The 23948-nt window shown below is 37.4% G+C and overlaps 3 protein-coding genes and 2 long non-coding RNA genes across 7 annotated transcripts in view; 2 read left to right on the top strand and 3 right to left on the bottom strand.

Annotated features, from left to right (window-relative positions):
- LOC148981493 (uncharacterized) overlaps positions 1–21231 on the bottom strand; it is a 139530-nt gene extending 118299 nt beyond the window's left edge. Inside the window, exon 1 of the long non-coding RNA XR_016168578.1 lies at positions 20743–21231. This is a non-coding gene — a long non-coding RNA (uncharacterized LOC148981493). The remainder of the gene's footprint in view (positions 1–20742) is intronic.
- On the bottom strand, positions 55–6784 carry LOC120482467 (uncharacterized). The gene is made up of 7 exons (XM_089131496.1): positions 6376–6784; positions 5034–5339; positions 4471–4722; positions 2737–2745; positions 1336–1464; positions 686–726; positions 55–577 (listed from the first exon to the last, which is right to left on the bottom strand). The coding sequence occupies exons 1-7, from the start codon at positions 6509–6511 to the stop codon at positions 485–487; spliced, it is 966 nt and encodes a 321-aa protein (XP_088987622.1). The 5' UTR covers positions 6512–6784; the 3' UTR covers positions 55–484.
- LOC148981494 (uncharacterized) lies at positions 6868–9894 on the top strand. Of its 3 annotated transcripts, none has more exons than XR_016168580.1 (3): positions 6868–7007; positions 9409–9573; positions 9786–9894. It is a non-coding gene; the product is annotated as an uncharacterized LOC148981494 (long non-coding RNA). The 3 variants fall into 3 exon arrangements; XR_016168579.1 differs by having other exon boundaries at positions 9665–9851; XR_016168581.1 differs by lacking the exon at positions 9786–9894 and adding an exon at positions 9668–9717.
- On the bottom strand, positions 9184–11381 carry LOC120482473 (vitelline membrane outer layer protein 1). Its single transcript, XM_039676828.2, has 4 exons — positions 10318–11381; positions 9996–10105; positions 9770–9883; positions 9184–9579 (listed from the first exon to the last, which is right to left on the bottom strand). Exons 1-4 carry the CDS (start codon positions 10519–10521, stop codon positions 9399–9401), a joined length of 609 nt encoding a protein of 202 aa, XP_039532762.2. The 5' UTR covers positions 10522–11381; the 3' UTR covers positions 9184–9398.
- cactin lies at positions 12790–22358 on the top strand. Its single transcript, XM_039676792.2, has 10 exons — positions 12790–13092; positions 13757–14276; positions 15375–15470; positions 15827–15972; positions 16058–16220; positions 17419–17533; positions 18078–18270; positions 18360–18482; positions 19789–20147; positions 21229–22358. The coding sequence occupies exons 1-10, from the start codon at positions 12806–12808 to the stop codon at positions 21717–21719; spliced, it is 2493 nt and encodes an 830-aa protein (XP_039532726.2). The 5' UTR covers positions 12790–12805; the 3' UTR covers positions 21720–22358.
- Positions 22359–23948: the final 1590 nt, after the last annotated feature.

Here is a 23948-nt window from a genome sequence, read left to right as displayed (position 1 = left end):
TATTTTAAAAGAGTAACTGTACATTAATGTTGAACCCCATTTTTAATACAAGCCACTCAGGTTTACATAGAAATGAGAGTGGCATTGACATTTGTAAAGTCAAACTAACATCGGCCCAGTTTTTCTGGTTAATGGCCCTGAGCCTCTGCTGGTAGAAGTTAAAACTACACCATCCGACTGCAAAAAGCATTTTCACCACCAATGGCAGCCATTCAAAACATCATTGTAAAAATAGCAGAAATTCAAACCGCGTAAAAAAAAAAAAAAAACAATAAACAGTATGATTAGAGTACATGAGATATATTAAAGTGACATGAGGAAAGCAAGGAAACACCCGTCCCGTTCATTATATCTGCAGAAACGTACTGAAGTACTGGACTTACAACAGTATAAGATATCCTGTACACTTCCACCAGAGTCATGCAATCTAGGAGTTAAATCAAGACTTTAATGAGTCCAGTCAATCAAAAAGGATTTTTATGTTTTAACAGTCATGAGCAGATGAAGGTGTTTGGTGTCCTACTGTATGGTAGGTGATGGTGGTCCAGGTGTCTCCTGTCATCTTCTGCGTCAGAGTCTGAACAAAAATGAATCGAACCACCACAGATCATGTGAAATACAGTTAATATTCATTGGGTCACATTACATTTATTATCTGTGACGTCTGAAGTCATTTGAATCTCACCTCAACATCATCGTAGTCTGTATCGTCACTCTGTTTGACACCTGAGGATCAGAATATGGATGTTTACTGGACAGATTACAGGTTTGTGTGGAAACATGTTTCTTTGCATTTGATTGCTGTCAGATGTTTGATTTCTCTCATCTATCAGACTGACATCATACAAATTTAATATTGACCAGAGTTCTGGATTCACTAGACAGCTCTTACTAATATAAAATAGTTTTTTTGTTGTGTCTCCTAGCATTTCATAAAGAGTTAGAAAGTGTATGAAAAAAAAATGAGTTGAGTATTTATTGCCAGCAGTAAATATTTAATGTAGTCAGAATTGTAGTCAAGATTTGAAAAGAAATATTTAGAAACAAGATAATTTTGTGTATTTAAGGGATTCGCATGGAATATTGTATTCTGTGAAACAGAAGAAAAATATAAACTATAACATAAAATATGGCCAGACAAAACTAGACAATGATGTATCTTGGTTTAATATCTTATAAATGTTTAGACTGTAATCATGTGTTGTTTCTATATACTGTAAACCTTATTGCTTATGTTCCCCTTTCCATATTGCAACATTCTTTAGCTACTAAAGAATACATTTTTTAGGGTATAAATATCTTTTTTACATATAAATATTTGTGAGATAGATATACCTTTATTATTCTTGCAGCAACAGTAAAGGAGCAAACCAGAAAACACCATCACTATCACTCCCACAACACCAAACAGAATAAGACCAATCAACGGCATAGGAGATGTTTTGATTTGTGGTCTTTCAGTATCTGAAAAGTAAAAGATGAAGAACATAATAATTAGTCTAAGCTGCCTTGATTTGTGAGATCAAATTAAAAGCAGATATTCACCTCTACAGAGTTCACTGTAAAAAATTTCTTGTCAAATTAACAGTAACTTACTGGCAACAATTATCCAGTACTTGCTGTATTTCATTTAACAGTAAAATTACCGTAACACTAACTACAGTACTGTTAAGCATACTGCAAATTAAATAACATTATTTTACTGTAATTTCTTACCATATTAAAGTACAGAATTACACTGTTAATTTTTAATAATACTGTATAGTATGAAATGTTATTGTATTTATTTTATAGTGCTACTGTGTAACCTGTAGAAAATCAGTAGAAATATTATTTTAACTGTTAATGGGAAATAGAAAAAAGAACAATTGAAGCTTTAACTGCACAAGGTTTATTGTGTATTTTCAAACACATTAGTACATTTACATAATATACATTTAAATACATTAATACAATTAAATACATTAATAATAAAAATGTAATATAATACAATAAAAATCATGCATGACAATCATGAACAATTATGCATAAATACATGCAAGAATTATCATGAACAGGTAAAATAGAAAAGATTAAAGGGGTGCTATCTGATCAATCTATTAGAAAGATAGTTCATAACAACTCATCCACCCACTCCCTGCTGGGGTAAAACAGCTTAAACTAGTCTAAGATTGTCTATTGGTTTGAGATAGACTGTCTAACTGGTCAGTTGCTGATTTTAAAGGGTTTTTGGCTGCTTTCTATCTAAGGGACCAGATTTGCAGGGCTGGGAGACACATATAAACTTATAAACTATAAAAGCTTTGACGAGTAAACCACCAATCCAGATGAGTATAACAAAATGACAAGTTATCCAGTGTCCTTTAAAAAAAAATTAAATAAACACAAAACAACCTCATCATGCACATGTGCCATGAAAAACTTGCATTACGGATATCAATAATTATTTATATGCAGACTTATGTTCTAACTTTTGCAATAGGAAATTTTTTTATCCAAGCTTTTATGCAATTAAACCTTAAACTGTACTGTAACGTTTATTTTCACACAACAATTCTAAACAACTTGCAGATAGACAAAATTCACAGATGGATAAAAATCCGTTTAAAATGTTCTCAGTGGGTCAGTACTGGACCAAGGTATAGTAGTAGTAGTTAGATAAATAGAATAATTAAATTAGATTAGATTTACAATTCATCGGTCGTCAAGATGGATAGGGGTCTTCTTAACATGCACAGCTCACACCTGTGAAAAAGGAGAACAGACAAGACAGTTAAAATATAGTACGTTTTTGTTGTTGTTTTGGCTAAACAGCAAAAACAGACAAAATGATGTCTAAAGTGTAATTCACTTAATACTAAAATCTTGTTTGGACTGTTGTTTAAAATCAATTCATTTACGATCACGTGAAAACGTAGGCTAAATCTTGCTTGTGTGATACTAAGTTACACGACTTAAAAAAAGATTGACAAGGCATCGTTCCCTTCAAATGAGTACATGTCAGTTTACACATAGTAAAAAAAAAAAAAGATATTATAGCCGACAATACTGTAGTATATGCAGTGAATGGTTCCTACCGGAACACCCCCAGGCAGTTTGTGTAGTTGGTATGACCCGGGGTTTTTTTGTTGTTGTTGATTCTAAGTTCGCTAGTAAAGTGTTCAACACCAGGCTAACTCCCTCGTGTATGTGTCGTTAATGATAACCAAAGATTACCAAAGACCACAACAAATACTGGGCGCTTTCCGCGGTCCAACTTTATCACTGAGGTAACGTTATAATGGCAGAACGCCAGGTCAGGATTTACACGAAAATAAGCGTGAAAAAATCAATAAGAGGAATCGGCACTTTAATTTTATAACAATAAATCCGAATCCTAACCTTGGATGTCCGATTTCAGGATACATTTATCGATTATCAATTCCTAACCCCTGTAAGTCATAAAATAATGAACGTGCAGGCGCTTCCACCGACTTAACGTGGTAAATAACAAAATGATTAGACCATTTTGACCGTATAAGAGGTTACATATGAAATATATGTTAATAAAATCACATTTAATCAAGTAAGGCTATCAACATAAAAGAAATCCGCGTCTGACTTATACAGACGTTATCGAACATTCCGCGGCCACTTCTTTCTAACGGTAATCTGTTAACTCATATGGTTTGCATAAAAATATGAATTACTAACCAGATGTATGGCGAAAACGTTGCCGACCGACAGCGACGCGATGCACGGCCTGCGTGTTCTTACAGAGGGAAGGGAACTGAAGAGTTCTTCATAAAATGGCAGCTTGTTGTGGTTATTTTTCGCGGTCATTTCGTACTAATGTATTTGAATTTACAGTAACATCCCAAATGGCTACATTGAAGAGTAGCCTATCATATACATATTATATTAAAATGTCGAATATATTAAATTGAATATAGAAATCGTGGTCAGCTATTCTAAATAACTTTAAAGTTATTATTAGCTAGAATCCGTTTACACATTATAAGAATTATTACTTACCAGATGAAGAAGTTGCAGGTCGGCAGAAAAGACAGCAGCACCACTGACACGACAGAGAAACTCTTCCAAAGTCAAATATGCTCTCATGCACACCCCACTGACATAAATTATGTCATAAATTATGACTGTTAATGGTCAACCAGTGCTACATTTTTATTTTAAATGTAAGAATAACATTAGTAGGCTAGCAATTTTACCCGTGGAACCGTGTGTGGTGTTTTTCGCGGTCAATTGCACTGCTGTATTTAGATTAACAGTAACTGATAATTTCCCAGAATGCATTGCAATTCTACAGTAACATACTGTCAACTGTGTGCACAGTACATAACTGTTGAAAAAACAATTTAATACTGTGAAAACAACTAAATCTACTGTAACTTACTGTACATAGATTATACAGTAAGAAACTGTTGAGAAAAACAGTATAATCCTGTGAAAACAACAGAAATCATTTACAGTGTTGTTTTACATGTATTCTGTCTTCCTTCCAGCTGACAGTGTTGCTATGGTTACAGATGATGGATTCCTCACTGCAGTTCAGGGTGAGATTGTAGTTCTCATGTGATATCACTTCCTCTGGAGAGCAGCTGCCATGTTGAAACATGGAGCTGAGTGTGAGGTTATGACCTCTACAGGTAAAACTAAAAATAACACAGGAATCACTGGACCAGATTGAGTTTACAGTCAGAACAGGAGCCTTCACAGCGTCTGAAACACACATTTATGCCAAGATCAGAATCACACTCACAATTTAACAGCCCATTGATTTAAAAAAAGAAAAGTTTAAACATTGATTCATGCTGTATGAATATCACAGCAGAGATGGAGTATACATTCAAATCTAAAAACAACATAAAGAATAAACACGACCCAACAATATTTGTTTCACCACATTGATCTGTATTTTTTATTTAAAATGTTAGAGTAAAAATAAATTTGCACGCTATATAAAAGTGCGAAATTAAACATTACTCTTCTGAATTGTCTTTTATACAGGAACACAATGAAATGAGACTCACCTATAACAGATACTCTGTAAGTAATCTCTATATTCGATTCTCCAGTTGTTCTGGCTGTATAGAGTCCACTGTCTGTCTTCTGCATGTTCTTCAGTGTGAGAGAGAAACTTTCATCATTGAAATATACTCTGTCCTTGTAGGAAGGGTGAAGTCTGACTGTTTTAGATTCAATCATATATCTAACTATCGTTTCTGATTTATCATTTATCCAGGATAAAAGATCAAACTCTGGTAGTTTCTGAGTCTGTATTTCCAGTTGAACAGAATCTCGCGTCTGCACAAACACAGAGATCTCAGCACTGAACCCTGAGGAGAGAGAAACACACTGATTTGTTAATCATCTCATGCTCTGTGTTCCAGTACCAGAGTTGATCAAAACCACTGTCTCCAATCTCCATTCTGGAGTTGCAGTCTTGCAGATATATTAGTCCTTACATTATGCACTGCTCTCAGGCGGCAAAGGTTAGATGTGTTTGATGAACATTGAAAACACACAAATAACAAAACACACTATGAGCGAGTCGCGACGACAGTGAAGGACAGGCCTGGATTTTCCGGTGTGTTTCTGATTTATTATGTGACAGCAGTCGTCCGTGAGGGGATGCTGCCTTTACTTTTGTATATGTTTATTTTAGGGCTGTGCAAAAATTAATTGCGATTAATCGCGTCCAAAATAAAAGTCTGTGTTTACATAATATATTTGTGTGTGCTGTATATAATTATTTTGTATATATAAATACACACACATGCATGTATATATTTAAGACTTATTTTCACTTAAATTCTGTATATATATATATAAATACATAATCTATATTATATAAATATAAATATTTTATATATGAACAACACATTTTCTTAAATATATACATGCATGTGTGTGTATTTATATATACAAAATAATTATATACAGCACACACAAATATATTATGTAAACACAGACTTTTATTTTGGACGCGATTAATCGCAATTAATTTTTGCACAGCCCTAGTTTATTTAATTATTAAAAATCTTTGATCATTCAACGGTTTCCACTTCCTTCTTCCCACAACTGTGTTACAACATACTTCATGAAATATAATCAAAATATCTCAAATAAATACAAATCTGATGTGTTTTTTTCAACCCCTAATGGAAATGATTCTTATAGCACTCTAGTTTTAGTAATGTTAGAGACGAGTCACTCTTGCTCTCTAGTGCTTTAGTTTGTCATCAGGAGCAGATCCTGTTCACCAGATGCAGAACTATAGATCATGATGCTTTATACAAGTGACATTATAGATAAAGCACTAAAACAAGACATTTCAGTTATTTATACACATTTAATAACTGAGTGTATTACCTGTGTTACAGACGAGGAGAAGAATGAAGGATCTAAGTAGACGATCTACTGCCATTGTAGCAAACATCAAGATGGCTGACGTTGTATTTAAAACAGGAAGTTGAATAAGTGTGAAATGACACTCATGTAACCTCATTATAACTCTCTCACCACAAACAGCTCAGTTTAGCATTTGTTAAAAAACACTGATCGTTTAATTTAAAAACACTTCGAAACGTTTCACACTGATCTCTGAGAAACTGCTTTTCCATATTGATGAGACTAAAAACTGATGAAACTTGAACCAGCCACAGAAAACAGATTATCCAGGAGAAACTGACTATTCCCAACGAACGCAACCATGGTACGATGCATCATTGGAGAAACTATAACCTTTTCTCGCAAACGTGGTCGTTCAGCCATGTTGGTTTATGACGCTGTAGCCTACGTGGTAGGCATGTACCAACAAGATGGCTAAGTATATGGCCTGCTGTCTAAGGCTTACAGCTTTTTTTTTCGATTGCTAAACGACAGTGAGCACAACTGGAGATAAATGTGTAAAAACTCTAACTAGACAACAACGGTTTGACCGAAAAATATCAAAATTAAAAATACTGTGAAACAAAGACACCTACATCTTGGATGCCCTTGAGGTAAGCTAAAACATATCTCATATCTCACATTTCAAAGTGAGCTATCCCTTTAACCTGTATGTTCACCATGGTCCGTTTATGCATAATAAAACGAATACAACAGCCTACAAAATCACATCAATGTTGTAATGATAGTGGTTGGTTTTATGGAGTAGTGGCAACCCTGTCTAGTGTATGGAAGAAACTGTTAGCATGGTGCATGTGGTGGCAGAAAGCCGCTATGAAAGTACTAATAAATCTAAATGTATACTCATCTATGGCTCAGGAGTCTGTGATTGATCATCCCAACTAAAACAAAGGAGAAGAGATAAGTGAACATTTGAACCTTCGAATAGGCCAACCTGGTCTCACAGAATTCTGTGAAATGAACACGTCCCCTTAACTCAAAATCTGTGTCAGGTTCACGGAATCACGGAAAATCCTGTGATGGACCAGCGGAAGTGATGCCTTATGTAAGTCAATGACAGGCGGCGTCTGTGGTCCACACACGGATTCCCTGTTCCAGCACCTGGAATTCTGAATTCTGAACTTCCCTACTTCCCCTCGGGGGAATCCCTGGAGCCATTTTGAAGTGTGTTCCACTACCTGAAGTGGACGAGGGAAGTTTATATGGACAGACCCTCGATTTTGACAGAGGGAGCGAGTCAACTTACACTTCAGGCAGCTCCATATACCCTCCAGTCACCATACTCATGAGGGTATATGTACACTCTTAAAAGAAAAGGTTCTATATAGAACTTTAAAAGGTTCTATCAGCGCAACGTATTTGGAACCCCTAAAAGGTTCTATACAGAACCCTTTTTAAGGGTTCAATTCGCCTTATTCACTTGGCGGCCATTTTGAAAATGGAACGCCGCTGAGGGGTACACTCACCCAGAAGGATGCATGCGACGCAGCAGCACCAGCAATGAAAACTCGCAGTGCGGACCACCAATCATTCCTGTCTGCCCGAATTAACGATGCAAAATGTGAAGCAAAGTGCCAGTGACTGAAACATCCCCCGGGCTGTGTTAATAAAGGGATACAGTACCTGTATCGGAGGTTTTATCCACGACATTGAACGTAAGAATGGACGCCAATTTACCTCAGTTTCTGCAAGCTTGTAGGAAGTTGACTGTGTACTATTAGAATCTATACAAATCCATTACCATCATTATTTTTATTCTTTATGAATCTATACATAGATGTAAACTTGTATTGTCACCATAGCAGCTTATCATTGTCAGTGTGTAACAGGATCAGTCCCTGTCAGACCTTAAAATCACTTCTCCTCTTTCCTTTTACATACATGTGAGTGATTTGATTGTTTTACATGCGTGTGTATGTAAGCTACTGGATGTGTATCTATCTAAACAATAAAGTACAATTGTATCTAACATAGTAACTTACACAGTCAACAACTCCATATTACAGCTTAGCTTACTAACGTTAATTACCTCTGGCTGCTGCAAGCTCGCAGAAACTGGCAAGGCGTCCATTCCTACGTTCAATGTCGTGGATAAAACCTCCGATACAGGTACTGTATCCCTTAATTAACACAGCCCGGGGGATGTTTCAGTTACTGGCACTTTGCTTCACATTTTGCATCGTCAATTCGGGCAGACAGGAATGATTGGTGGTCCGCATTGCGAGTTTTCATTGCTGGTGCTGCTGCGTCGCATGCATCCTTCTAGGTGAGTGTACCCCTCAGCGGCGTTCCATTTTCAAAATGGCCGCCAAGTGAATAAGGCGAATAGTAAGGGGTTTTGTAACTAGGCAAAAAGTTCTATATGGAACCTTTTGGGTTCATTCATTATCATTTGTTTTGTCCTTTCCGGATTAAATATTTCATATTATTGACAAACATCACATATTTATGAATGCATGTGAATGATCACAAAATTCAAGATATGGGGGTTAGAAAATGTATATATTTATATCATTTTGTTAATCAATATCACACAAATAGTACCATTTCGGTTTTTCTCCTCCCAGCATGATTAAAATGTGATATTAAGTTAGGCTACTACAACAGTTTAATAAACATTAATTTAATTATAACTACAAAATGTTGCAGGAACATTTTTATACTCTTTAAATAAAGTTCGTTTGACTAATTTAAGTTTGTCCTCCTCAAACCAGTGAATTATTTTGAGCGCAAGGGTTTCCTGTGAGGATGATCAAGCAGACACAGAGAATGTGTACCATAACATTTTCAAGTTTAATAAGGAAAGAAGCTCATTATTACAAAATCACCCAGCTCCTTCTTTGGTTGGTCAGCAGAACATGTCTGCATCTTTTGATAATGACCTGCTAACCTTACATATTTACATTATGCTGTATGACATGCAAAACATTTAATCTTCTTGATGTTCTTGTTGTTCTTGAGTTTTTGATTGTGATCACGTCACCTTAATCACAGCAGAACATGATGACGTTATTGAGAGCGGTGTCGTCTCCTCCTCCCTGTGGCTCTTCTATCCGGGTCTTGATGCCACAGATTCCTCTTCCATGACACGTTGGGCTCCAGTCGCCCCAGTTGCCCCAGTTTGTGCCGTCACCCTCCAGCACAGCACCTCCACTGCAGGTGAACCTGGAAAAAATTCAGATGTGACAATATTATGATAAAATATGTAATTGCGCAGTCGGATTGACACAGCAATCACAATCTTGAACAGCAGCACGACTGCGAGTGAGATTGATGGGGGGAAAACTGAGTCCTTAAATAGCCAAATAAAACCAGGATGGGTAAGTTGTTATAACTTATAGCACCACACACTCACTTGATGTTGTTTGCAGCCGTATCATCTCCGTTTCCTTGGGAAGATTCAACTCTCAGCTGGAAAGCGGTCAAGAATCCAGAATAACACCACTTGACATCTGTCCAATCCCCCCAGCTGAAGAAAACACACACAGACGTTGCCTGATCAAATCAATCATTATTTTAAAGAAAATCCTCAATTTACTTAAATATCTTAAACACTTAATGCAAGGATTTGAGTCCATTACCTTCCTACGTTGGACTCAATTGAGTTGTGGTCACGTGAGCCTGGCCGATCGACACAATAAAGACGAATCCCATTGAGCGCTGTATCATCACCATCAAGTGGTCTTTCCACCTTTAAAAAACAACATTGAGACAGTCTTCCACTTGAAAGAGTAAACTCTAACCCAACACTTAGTAACATTTATTATCTTCATGCTCTTTAATATTACACAGACACACAACCAGGTGCAGTTCCCTGGAGAATTAAATGAAAACAGCAACTCCACCTTTTTGATCCTTTGAAGCGCACATCCCCCCCATATTAGCAAAATAGAGTCAACTTACCCTCAGACTAAACCCTGCGGCGTACCTTCCACTTGGACACATGCTCTTATATCCCCACGATCCCCAATTCATCCCATTCGACACCGTCAGCTCAGATCTGTAAGATCGGTCGACGCTTCGCTGAGAACGACGTACAGCAGGCAGACTGCTCGCATGCCAAATAATGGCTAGCAGTGAAAACATCATGGAAAAGAAGTGATGCATTGCTACAGCACTGGCCTGGTTGATAAATACAGACTTATTTTCAGGTAGACTATCTGCAGCCTGTAACCAAAACCAGGAGACTTGGTTGTATCTTCAGCCGGATCCTTTACTGAGACCAAGAGCTGTCGGGAAATGCAGTCATCAAGTCTGACTAAAGGAACTGTACATGGCATCTTATATAGGCATTCAGTGGGCAGTCCTTAAAAGTGTTGACCTTACAGGTGACCACTTAATCGAATCATCTAAAGACAATAGAGGCTATTACCACCAACTGAATATAATGGCCGACCCCTCAATGTGGCAAAAGGCCATCCTGGGCATTAACACATGAACTATCTCTTGAATATGGAACTGCCTCTTGCATATGTAACAGGAACTTTGGAGACGCAGTTCACACTTCACACACACTATCTCCCCCTTCTCCTCCTCACCTGAAATACACTGAAAACTCATGCAATGTCATGTGTGTACAAAATGTAATTCATGTTTGGTGTCTTTTAAAGTGTCACAGTGCGCCTGGTAAAATGGTTTCATTCTCAACTATGATGAAAAGCTAAAAGAAGTTATGAAATGTGAAAAAGTGATGTGTCCCTTAGCCTCATTCAAACTACCTCCTGTATGTAAAATCAGGCAGACCTCACAGTGTGAGCTCCTGAATACACAACCAAAATCTAATTATAATGACAGACATCACCATTTGGTAATAATTGAATTATCTGGGTTTATATGGAAAAGGAGCAGAAAGGTTTGGGGAGTCTAAGATCAGACCAAACTCCTCCAATGGAAACTATATTCATTTAATCAGTAAATTGATGCCATCATGTTCATTTTGAATGCCCAATAGTGTAGTTCACCTTTTCATGTTTTTCATGTGATGTAATGTGAGGAGGATATAGATCAGCACTTCTCATTGTAGATGTGCATTGCTAACGTTCCCATTGAGTTAAACAACAAAACTATTTTTTGAATATTCTCTGAACGTTAAAAATGTCCAATTTTTCAATTTTATTTTAAAAATAGTTTTCTTTTTTGGTTATGCAATGTTAAGTGAACATTCTTTTTTTTGCAAACATTATGGGAATGTTATACTTTTGAATGTTCTCAGTAGCTACATTGTGAAACAAAAGGTAGCATTTAAAAATCGATTAAAAATATGAACCTCTAGCTAAAATGATTCAGAAAATGCTATAGAGCTAGATGGTGTTTTTGTGCGAACCTTTTGAGAACATTAAAGACCAGATAACTCAAAAGTAAACAGGTAGTAACATTAGGCTAGAAGAATGTTTGTCCTCTCATAATATTTATTTCTCTTCATCATCATTCCTACAATTAATAATCATGTTCAGTTTCACTCGGTCCACACCATTCACACAACCCCTGGATGTTTAGATATTAGATGAAGCGGGCTTTTTTTTAGAACGTAGGCCAATCTTAATCTTGAGATCCTACTACTTTTACCTCTCCCAACGTTTCCTCGTATTGAAAATAAATGTCACCGTTTAATTTCATCACTCCAATAGGCACTATTGCCATAGCCTTTTTCTTTATCTCTTTCAATTCGTTTTCTACTTCTGCTTCCCTTTCACTGTAAGCTGGGATCTAGATTGTACTATAAGACTAGACAGACAAAAAAAGAAAGAAAGAAAGAAAGAAACAGGATCACATCCAGTTGAATGAATAAATGGAAGGAAATACAATCCTAAACTAATTTTAAAAGTTGACCTTGTAAAGCAAGACTAGAATTAAAGCAATTGAATTAGATTATTATGTATTAAAAGTAATTTTCTGAAATCGAACAATAATATACAGGACAACCATAATCATAAGTGAAATCCATTGAAAACAGGTAAACACATTTTAAATACAACGGGTTTTCGTTCTTTGTGATATTTTAGTGTTGTGTTTGTTATTATGGTGTATGTGCTACCGTGTGGTATTTAAATTAATAATGTATTAATTTAAATGAATAGTGCATTTTGCATTTTACATTTTTTAACGAAAGTTCAGGATCAAATTAAAATGACGAGGAAACAGCGCGTCAAGATTCCGCTTCAAACACAGGACCTCAGAATGAGGAGCTCTATATATCGCCTGCTTGAAATTATACGAAAATGTAAAGCTTGAACCGTAATAAAAATGCACATTTCCCCAATATGTATAAATAAATGTATAATTTCATCTGAATAATTATCACAGGATTGATTTGAGATATATAAGTAATGCCAAAATTATCGATCTAACATTACCTATTTACGCGACGCGGCGCGGTCAGGACCTAAAAAACATGGGGTCGAACTCGAAGAAGCATCGTAGGAGCCGATCGCGGTCTAGCTCTCAGGAAAGATCCCGCAGACATGTCCGCTCGCCAGAGCACAGTCAAAGTCGGAACCGCTCTCCCGTGAAGGCTTCTCGCAGACGAAGGCGTTCTGACAGCGGTGGCTCCAGGAGCAGCGGGGGTTCCGCAGGCCCGAGCCGACACAGAGGCAGGGAGTCCGGCCACTCCAGCGAGTCTGACCGCGATCACAGAGACAGAAGAACACGATCACACGGAAGATCAAAAGACAGAGACAGGTACTTTGATACAAATTATCAAACTATTCTGTAGGAATTTCAGCTTGTCCGTTAGGGAGAGTAAGTTACGTGGAAAAGTTTGGGAAAAAAGGTTAACAGTGTGGAAAGTTGAAATGACAGCAAATAGTATTTCAATGACGAGTGGAGGTCTTTATACAATAAACCAGGTATAAACCTTTTTAGTTTCAAAGTCGGTATAAAACGCAAGTTGTAATATACGTTTCTTATTCAGTGTGATATGTATATCTGAGTGAAATGGCTTATTTAATAGGGAAAAATGTAGGGCGTTACTTGATTTAGTCTATCGGTTGATTGGGTGGATGTGGTTTGCTATTGGTGGATAATTGGATCTCATGTGAGTGACAGTTCGCCCCGCCCTCGCGCTAATAGACATCATCAGATATCATGTCAATGCAAGAAAGAGGGGATGTTACTTTCATTAAAGATTACGAGACCACATGATTTTTAAAACAAATAATGATTTGTAGTGTGCACTGATAAATTATTCACAACAAATAATAGTGCAAAAAAAAAAAAAAACAAGAAATGAATTTTGATTTCATGGCTACTTTATAATGGGTGTCCTTCATACAAGGATGATCTGAAACTGAACTCTCCCGATTGTGATTGCAACTGTTTTTGTTATTATGTTTTTTCGTTTTAGCTCTTCAGGTGATAATCACAGTCACCATAAGAAACACAAGATGAAGATGAAACACAAGGATGAAAAGGGCAGCAGCAGCAGGAGGAGGAGAAGGAGTAGAAGCTCGTCGCGCTCCAGCTCAGACTCCAGCGTGGAGCGAGAACGAGAGAGGAGACGGCGGCAGAGCAGGAGCCCCAGCCGGGAGAGAGGGAAGAGAAAGAGTAAAGAGAGAGAACGAGACCGACGTAGACGCTCAGAATCCAGATCCTCGAGCTCCTCTTGCTCCTCCGTCGACTCTGATCAGGGGGAAAAGACGGCACAGGGTCGCTCCAACGCCAAAGAAGAGACCAAGAAAAAGAAGGAGATGATGAAAGCGCTGGAGACCCCAGAGGAGAAGAGAGCCAGGCGTCTGGCCAAGAAAGAGGCCAAAGAGAGGAAGAAGAGAGAGAAGATGGGCTGGAGTGAAGAGTACATGGGCTACACCAACGCCGACAATCCATTTGGAGACAACAACCTGCTCGGCACGTTCAAATGGCAGAAGGTGAGAGAGACGGAAGGAAACGTTACGATACGAAATAAAACAAAACAATATTTACCTCAAAACATGCCTGTGTATATCAATTATGATATTATGCTAGGACTGGTTATTGACTCAAATTTCACAATTCGATTTGATTTCAATTCGCAAGCTTGTTTCTCGATATCGATTATTTTGGATATATCAGGTACTTTACATAGCAAATTTTCTTAAAATAATAATTTAAAAAACCTGCTGTGAACTAGTTGGTACTACATTACTATAATAATGAAGGTTAAAATTGACTGATTTGTGTACAAACACATTTTTAGTGTAATAAAGTTAAAATACTAACTTTAGAATTAAACAATGATGTTTTGACTCCAATTCGTTTTATTTAAATACAAACTTATAAATGGTGATTGTCATAAACTCTTGGCTTGATCTGAGGAGGCAACATCTGTTACGCCACATTATAGAGAACCAAAACAGTATTCTTAGAATTTTTACATAAAATTGACAGAATTTGAAATCCAAGACTTTGTTTCATATCAAATTTTAAAAGCTCATTGCTAGTTATAGGATGGGAGGCGAGCTACAATGTTCTGTTCACTCATCAACTGAAAACTGGGTAGACAAAAAGATCGATTCTTCTTGGGGTTTAAGAATTGGAATCAGTTCATAAAAATTAAAATCAGTAATTTTTTTTTTTTTTTTACCAGACCCTATTATGGTCCTATTTTACACAGCCAGCATTCTTTACTTACAAATCCAACCAATTGAACTTCTCTCTGAAAATCCTAAAAATCTTGTATCCCAATTGTTACATCTAAAACAAAAAAATACACTTTAAAAAAATTAATAATTATAGAAAAAAATAGAATTACTAATGAGTTTATCAGTCATCTGTTGGTCAATCCTCTTTGACTTGTTTAATGAAAACAATTAAGACAGTCTCAAATGTATATTAATAAGCAATTTGATTGGTCATAGATTGGTCATAGATGTACCGTTATACACCTAAATGCATCTTGATATTGCAGTGATGTTGTTTGGGAAAGTCTGTTTAGGACTAAAGAAATAAAGTAAAAATTTCTGCTGTGTTTGTGTGTATGTTTTCAGGCTCTGGAGATGAAAGGCATCGGGCACTTGTCAGAAAAAAATCTGAAGGAGAGAAATAAACACATCCAGGAGGAAAACCGCAGGGAACTACAGAAGGTGCCAAACACGAAATATATTTTTTTAATGTCTAAACAGTTTCTATTCATTTTCGCCCTCAGTTTAGTCTATGAAACTAAAAAATTGAATGGAAATAAGAAATGTTGTTTTGTCTTCTAGCTGAAATACAATAAGTTTAATTTTTAAAAAGTTTATTTTAAGTTTCTTTTCTACTGGTTTAGTTAACTACAATAACCTTTCAACATATGAATTGAATTTTCAGTCAAAACTATTGATTCATTTCCCTAATGAAATGTTCTTTAATAATACATTTTTGTACTACTTTTTATGTCTAAATGTGCATCCGGATTGCTTTTGGGAAATGAAAAGTAAATGCGCGAGACTTGTGTGTTCAGGTGAAGCAGCTGCGGCTGGAGCGAGAGCGGGAGAAGTCCATGCGGGAGCAGGAGCTGGAGATGCTGCAGAGGGAGAAAGAGGCGGAACATTTCAAAACGTGGGCGGAACAGGAGGACAACTTTCACCTGCACCAGGCCAAACTGAGGTCACACTCTTCAGATGGCTAATCTTTTTATACACGCGTACCTGTGATTGGATCATTTGTGACATGTTTCTGTGATGTGATGCAGGTCTAAGATTCGGATCCGTGACGGCCGAGCGAAACCCATCGACCTGTTGGCTAAATACATCAGTGCTGAAGATGATGATCTGTCAGTGGAGATGCACGAGCCGTACACCTTCCTCAACGGACTCACCGCCACAGACATGGAGGACCTGCTGGAGGACATCAAGGTGTGTGTGAGAGAGAGAGACAATCGTTTAACACTTGATTGGTTCAGACTAATGCTGTGAGTTAAACGCGTTATTAACGACATTAACGCAAACCCATTTTAACAGTGTCAATTTTTTATTGCGCGATTAACGTCTTTTTGGCTTAGCAAACTTTGTAGTTTTTTTTTTCACATGCTTTTGCGACAGGACGCGGCGCTGAACTAAACCCATTCATTTCAATGGCTTGCGCCGCGCAAGGACGTTTTGTTGCTTCGTCGACCACATACACACAGCTGATGCAAAAAAAACATTTGCACAAAGCAAGCTGATCCCCTTTTCTATGTTGATAAGAGCATTAAAATGAGAAAAAATAATGGGCCAAAAAGAAATCGAGACATTTAGAATAGATAAAAATGTGCGATTAATTGCGATTAATCACGTGTTAGCTATGACATTAATTGCGATTAATCGCGAGTTTACTATGACATTAATTGCGATTAATCTCGAGTTAACCATGACATTAATTGCGATTAATCGCGAGTTCACTATGAACATTAATTGTGATTAATCGTGAGTTAACTATGACATTAATTGCGATTAATCTCGAGTTAACCATGACATTAATTGCGATTAATCGCGAGTTTACTATGACATTAATTGCAATTAATCTCGAGTTATCCATGACATTAATTGCAATTAATCACGAGTTCACTATGGACATTAATTGTGATTAATCGTGAGTTAACTATGACATTAATTGCGATTAATCGCGAGTTAAATATGACATTAATTGTGATTAATCGCAAATTAACTATGGCATTAATTGCGATTAATCGTGAGTTAACCATGACATTAATTGCGATTAATCGCGAGTTCACTATGGACATTAATTGTGATTAATCGCGAGTTAACTATGACATCAATGCGATTAATCTCGAGTTCAATATGGACATTAATTGCGATTAATCGTGAGTTACCTATGGCATTAATTGCGATTAATCGCAAGTTGAATATGACATTAATTGTGATTAATCGCAAATTAACTATGGCATTAATTGCGATTAATCGCGAGTTAACCATGACATCACCATGACATGACATTTTTAATCATTTGACGGCACTAGTTCAGACGTGTTCAAATGTAGTAACCGTACTTGCCTAACTTCCATGGTGATTTTGGTCATAGTCGTAGTTTAACCCGCTGTGTTACTGGCTGCAGGTGTACATGGAGCTGGAACAGGGCAAGAACGTGGATTTCTGGAGGGACATGACCACCATTACTGAAGACGAAATCAGCAAACTGCGCAAAATGGAGACGTCAGGGAAAGGGCCAGGTGATGTGATGACCTTCGCTATCATATTTACATCCTGTTTACTTTACACTTGATTCATTTCAGAGTAAATATTGTATAAAATAAATGTTCACTAAATGTTAGTAACTTTAATTTATGGTATCAATAAATTTGTATAATTTTTTCAAGATTGTATTTACACTACTTTTCAAAAGTTTGGGGTCTTTTTTTAAGGAGTTTGCAAAGATGCATTAATTTTAAATGAATAGCAGTAAAAGCTTTTATAATGTTACAAACGATTTCTATTTCAAATAAATTTTGTTCTTTTGACTTTTCTATTCATTAAAGAATCCTGAAGAAAAGTTGTCAAGGTTAACTTTCCACACAAATATTAAGCAGCACAATTGTTTTAAACGTTGATGACAATCAGAAATATTTCTTGAGCATAAAATGTGACACTGAAGACACGAGTAACGATGCTGAACATTTAGCTTTGATCAAAGGAATAAATAAAATTTTTTATTCAAATAGAAAAGGTATTTTAAATTATAGTAATATCCATCTCTGATGTTGGTGTTTGCTTCAGGTGACCGGCGTGAGGGCATTAACACATCTGTCAGCACAGACGTGCAGAGTGTGTTTAAAGGGAAGACTTACAGTCAGCTTCAGGCTCTTTATATGAACATCGAGAGTAAGATCCAGGCCGGAGGCTCCAACCTGGACATCGGCTACTGGGAGAGTCTCCTGCAGCAGGTGCGCGTCTACATGGCACGGGCCAGGTGCGTATCCCAGCAGAACTGTCATGGGGATCTTGGAGGTTATTAGCATTCAGCAATGTCTTAAAATAAGGGCCTGTGTGTTTGTGAAGGCTGAGAGAGCGCCATCAGGACGTCCTGCGGCAGAAGCTGTATAAACTCAAACAGGAACAGGGTGTGGAGAGTGAACCGCTTTTCCCCATCATCAAAGAGGAGCCAGAGAACGAGCGGCCCATGTGAGTGATTTCATTTCTACCTGAACGTTCAGACTTACAGGTGCTATTTTTATTAGAGACATTTGGGTTTAAAAAATTACTAGGTTCAAAATAAATTTGAACCTGCTGAATTAAATATGCAATAAAAAGAAATATGCAATGCTATGATGTCATTCTGCATACTGTTTCATATATAATAATAAAAAAATAATATGCATTATGCAGTATATACTAGAGCTCATGATTAATTGTGTAAAGATCATGATCTCTTATTCCTCCTAAATGACAATGATAAACAAGTACGATCACAGTGAACATTCAGATCTGGGTTCTGATCCAGAGAGAGCAGTTGTCATCTCACAGCTTCACAAACAGTGTTTTCAACCACTCGGTGTCACAAATATTCATATTATAACAGAAGTACTGGGATTAAAGCTTATAGTTCTCATATAAACACTGATGTATACAGTATTAAATCTAGCAAACAAATTAACCGTTACTCCAGTAGGTGGCGACAAGTGACTTCAAATAATGATGATAGATTTTAACCTAATCACAACTGACTGGAAAATTCAATAAAATGACCTGTATGCTTCGACTTCTACAAATAACATTCAGTTTCAGGCTAATTTTAAATGGAGAAAAATACAATATAACTGTATTTTTTAAGATGGGAATAAACTGGCCTCAATCTGCTGAATTAAACATGCAACTTTGTGAGGTCACATAACTAAGTAGTTTACTGCAATTTTAAATGATTATTGTTGCATTCTGAATTTTTTTTATTTTTTAAATAGTATACATTATACATTATGCACTTCTTACTAAAAGTATGCTAATATTCCTGGGTTTCCTTTCCATGATAGAAAACCTGGACATATCAGGGAATTTGTATTATAGTTATTAAAGGGATAGTTCACTTTGAAATACATTTTTGATATGTTTTAGCTTACCTCAAGGGCATCCAAGATGTAGGTGTCTTTGTTTCCACAGTAGTTTCAAATTTGATATTTTTAGGTCAAACCGTTCTTGTCGGTCAGATATAATGGAGGTCTATGGTCACCACCTGAAAGAGCATGCACAGAGAAGTCCAAATTGAACATGATTTAATGACTCGTAAATGTAAGTACACATTGATGGCCTAAGACATGAAACGAGCGGTTTGTGTGAGAAAACAAACAGTATTTATATCGTTTTTACCTCTTCGTGTTTCCACACAGCCACGTCCAAGTGATCTTCAAAATTCTAGTTCTAAAATTGCTCTAAATGTCAAAACCTTTCAGACATTTGCATTCCACACATTTGATTTGTCCATTCTGTTACCCAGTAGCCCCAGAGAGGCTGCAGAGTCTGCAGACGAAGAAGCGGGCAGCTCTCAGCAAGGTGCCCACTTGGAGAAAGAGCAGGGCAGACAGACCAAGAGGAAGGATGGAGAAGAGGGTGAGCGGTCCGGAAGAAGCAGTCCTGAGGAGAAGGGAGATGGAGAGGAGGGAGAGAAAGAGGAAGCTACGGAGTCTGTGTTAACAGAGGAGGATCTGATCCAGCAGAGTCAGGCTGAGTACGACTCCGGACGCTACAGTCCCACGCTCCTCCAGCCCTCCGAGTTACCGCTGGACACACACATCATGAAGGTGGAGGAGGACCTGCAGAGACTCCTGCTGGCCCGGAGACAGCTGCAGGTGACAGGTGCGTATCGCATCATAGACCATAGTGACGTTACACACACACCACATGCTATTAAGTTTCACTAGCAGAATTGTATCAGGAAAAAAAGTCAAATGTAAATGTTGAAAGTTGAAAGTAAGCATGCATTTTCATCGTTTGAAAGAATTCATGGCTTGTGTATAGAAGGTTACTTCCTAATTTATCTCCCCACTTGCTTTTTCCAACAAAAAAGTGTCCTGCACACTGGGTGCTTAGAAAATGCAATGTGAAATTGCATGTAATTTCAACTTCTGCCACTGGGAGGCGCATTATATCCCACCCCACCTCTGTACAGGCCACTTTGAATTTGTGAGGGTGGTAAAAAATATGTAGAAAGATTTTAAAAATTGTTTACCTTTTATGTGGGTGTTACAAACAGCAGAAAAGCAGGAAATAGACTCAGGGAAAAACTTAATGGGCTTCACTAATGATTACAGAACATGTTTTATTGTGCGTTCACTGTAAGATTAACAATGTTGTAAAATAAGTGACTAAAGATTCTTAACTGATAAAATAAAACTAGCTTATTAAAGGAGTAGTTCACTTTTAAAAAAACTTTCGCTAATAATTTACTCACCCCCATGTCATCCAAGATGTCCATGTCTTTCTTTCTTCAGTCGAAAAGAAATGAAGGTTTTTGATGAAAACATTCCAGGATTTTTCTCCATATAATGGACTTCAATGGGAACCAAACGGTTCAAGGTCCAAAAGACAGTTTCAGTGAAGCTTCAAAGGGCTTTAAACAACACCAGACAACGAATAAGGGTCTTATCTAGCGAACGATTTCAAAAATAAATAAAAAAGTTTAAGTTTTATAAGCACAAATGCTCACCTTGCTCTGTTCTGTGATGTGCGTTCGTGACTCTCCTGTTCGAACTCGTTCATCAAAATGAACGCATCTTGAATGAACTAAATGACTCGGAAAAAAGATGAAGACTTCATTTTGATGGTGGTGTTCGAATAGGAGAGTCTATCATTTATTAAATGTGAACTACTCCTTTAAGAGTTCACATTTGCCTTCTGGTAAGATTTACTCATGCTAAAACGTCTCTTTCTTGAACAGGTGATGCAAACGAAAGTGCGGAGGATGCATTTGTGCGTCGCGCTAAAGAGGGAATGAGCGGCGACGAGGCCCAGTTCAGTGTCGAAATGCCTTTGACTGGAAAAATGTACCTGTGGGCCGACAAATACCGCCCGCGCAAGCCGCGCTTCTTCAACCGCGTTCACACCGGCTTCGAGTGGAACAAATACAACCAGACGCATTACGACTTCGACAACCCGCCGCCCAAGATCGTCCAGGGCTACAAGTTCAACATCTTCTACCCCGATCTCATCGACAAACGCTCAACTCCGCAGTACTTCCTCGAGCCCTGTCCCGACAACAAAGACTTTGGAATTCTGCGCTTCCACGCCGGGCCGCCGTACGAGGACATCGCCTTTAAGATCGTGAACCGCGAATGGGAGTATTCCCATCGCCATGGCTTCCGCTGCCAGTTCGCCAATGGAATCTTTCAGCTGTGGTTCCACTTTAAGCGGTATCGCTACAGGCGCTGAAGAGGAGGATCTGCTAGCGTTTGATTTACATAAGCCAAGTGTTGATTATAGAGAACACTGAACGTTTATTTTCAAATGCTGTAAGATTGGTGTAAATCTAAAAATACAAGTACAAACTCTGTTTATTGATGCCACACGCATCCCCCGTCAGTGGAAAACCAGTTTTTCAAAGGGGCAGGACCTACGTACGTGTACTTGACCTTGACATTCTCTGTTTTGCAGGCACTTTGCTTGAATTTGATTCCTTTTTAAACTAGGTTAGGTGTTTGTACCTTAAAGGGATACTCCACTTTTCTTTGGAAATAGACTCATTTTACAACTCCCCCAGAGTTAAACTGTTAATCCATTCAGCCGATTTTCTGATATTTAGAAGAACATCAGTAACTAGACAGTTTCTGGTCCCATTGACTTCCATATTAGGAAACAAAAAATACTATGGAAGTCAATGGGACCACGAACTGTCTGGTTACTGATGTTCTTCTAAATATCAGGAAATCTGCTGAATGGATTCGAAAATGGTAAAACTCAACTGTTTAACTCTGGGGAGTGGTAAAATGAGCCTATTTCCGAAAAAAGTGGAGTATCTCTTTAAAATTGTAATTCTTTTTCAATGTCTTTACATTAAAGGTTGTTTGCCAACTTTTTTGTGGTCCTTTTTTATTTTTGTTTTTCATCGGCAAAAGGCATTTTACAGCATTTAAGGTACAAAAATGAAAAATATTGTTAGCATCTAAAACAAGTTTCTGCTGTACATTCATATATATATATATATTAACATTTAACATGAGCTGCATTAAACTAGGACTAAGATGCAATCATTTGACACTTGTCTTGGCATCCTGATGATACAGGAAGTTCATTCTTGTCCATGTAGAATTTCCTTTAAAGGTAACATACATGGGTTTGTTGCAACATCCACAGCAGGTTTTAACAAGACATCATTTTCTTAACCCCGAAGGGTGCATATGCCTCTAAAACAGGAAAAAAAAAAACAATACAATTGTCCTGAAATAGAATCAAAATATTCTGCCTCAGACTTAAGGGCTCATGTTTTTTTTTTTTTTTTTTATCAGCTGACCTTCTGAGGGAGGGAGAACTACTCATTGGATTTGATTCAGTGTGTTTGTGGCACTTACTAGCAAGTTAAGTATATATTTATTAGCATAACTTGTTACGGGCCGTTCGCACTCACTGCACTCATTTTCAGTGTTTTTCTATTTAAACTTAGACTGACGTATTTGACTTTTGCGCTTGTGTTTTTTTTTTTATTATTCCACTGAACAAAACATTCCCTTACAAAAATACTTTCTATGTGAACGACACCTAACTCTACTGATTTCCGAGGAACTGTTTGTGGAGACTCTCTCTGCGTTATTTTTCATATTGTGGTGTAATCTATTTTACATAGCACACATGCGATGGCCGCTTGTGTAGGTACATGATAAGATGGTCATTTCCTGTCTAAGTGGGTAATTTCTTTAGTATTATAATAGGCCTGTCCAAACACCCACACTTGTGGTCTTTGCACTGATGACTTGCCTACTAAAATAACATCTTTCCTGTAAGTGTTCAAGCGGCATGAAGACTTCATGTTTTTGTAGAGAATTAAATGCTATATTCAATTAATTTAACATGCACTGGAAAGTTTTCCTCACAACTCTTAGGGCACATGAGTTCTTGCTTTAAATACTGTTCTGAAGCGGTATTAGAGATAGATATAGTGTGCTTTAAGGTGGGTTCACAACTGTGGGTTCAGGGTATTTACTGCTATGGTTTCAGATAAAAATAGTGGGCTGTGCAAATGATTTGGCGTATAGTGAGGAAACAGCAGGGCGATTCGGTTCAACAAAACCCACTAGAGAGTGTATTTGTGTGTATGAGGATATGTACATGCTGTATGGCTGCTAGTAGCCTATGTGATGTAGTCGTGTATGGTTTGGGAATGAGGAAGAGCCTATAAACAAGTCTCCCCAAATGTTTTCGATGTGTTGCTTGGCTCAGCTTGTAATTCCTCTCGCATGATGAAATCCGCTTTTTAAAAGCTATTTTAAAGACAAGCAACAACAAATCTTGAGGCATCTCAACAAATATTTGAAATATTGCCAAGCAGTTTGACACACTAACGCTGATTTTGCATAATTGAAATAGCTGCCTAGTGGCGTTACAAATATGGCCACCAAGTGATTTGACTTTGAAGGGACTTTGGCAGTTCTTTGCCAGGCTTTATGC

The sequence above is a fragment of the Pimephales promelas genome, chromosome 5, assembly GCF_988280905.1.
Source record: "Pimephales promelas chromosome 5, fPimPro1.hap1.1, whole genome shotgun sequence".
Taxonomy (NCBI): Eukaryota; Metazoa; Chordata; class Actinopteri; order Cypriniformes; family Leuciscidae; genus Pimephales; species Pimephales promelas.
The sequence above is the reverse complement of the archived record's forward strand: the minus strand, read 5'-3'. Positions and strand labels throughout refer to the sequence as shown.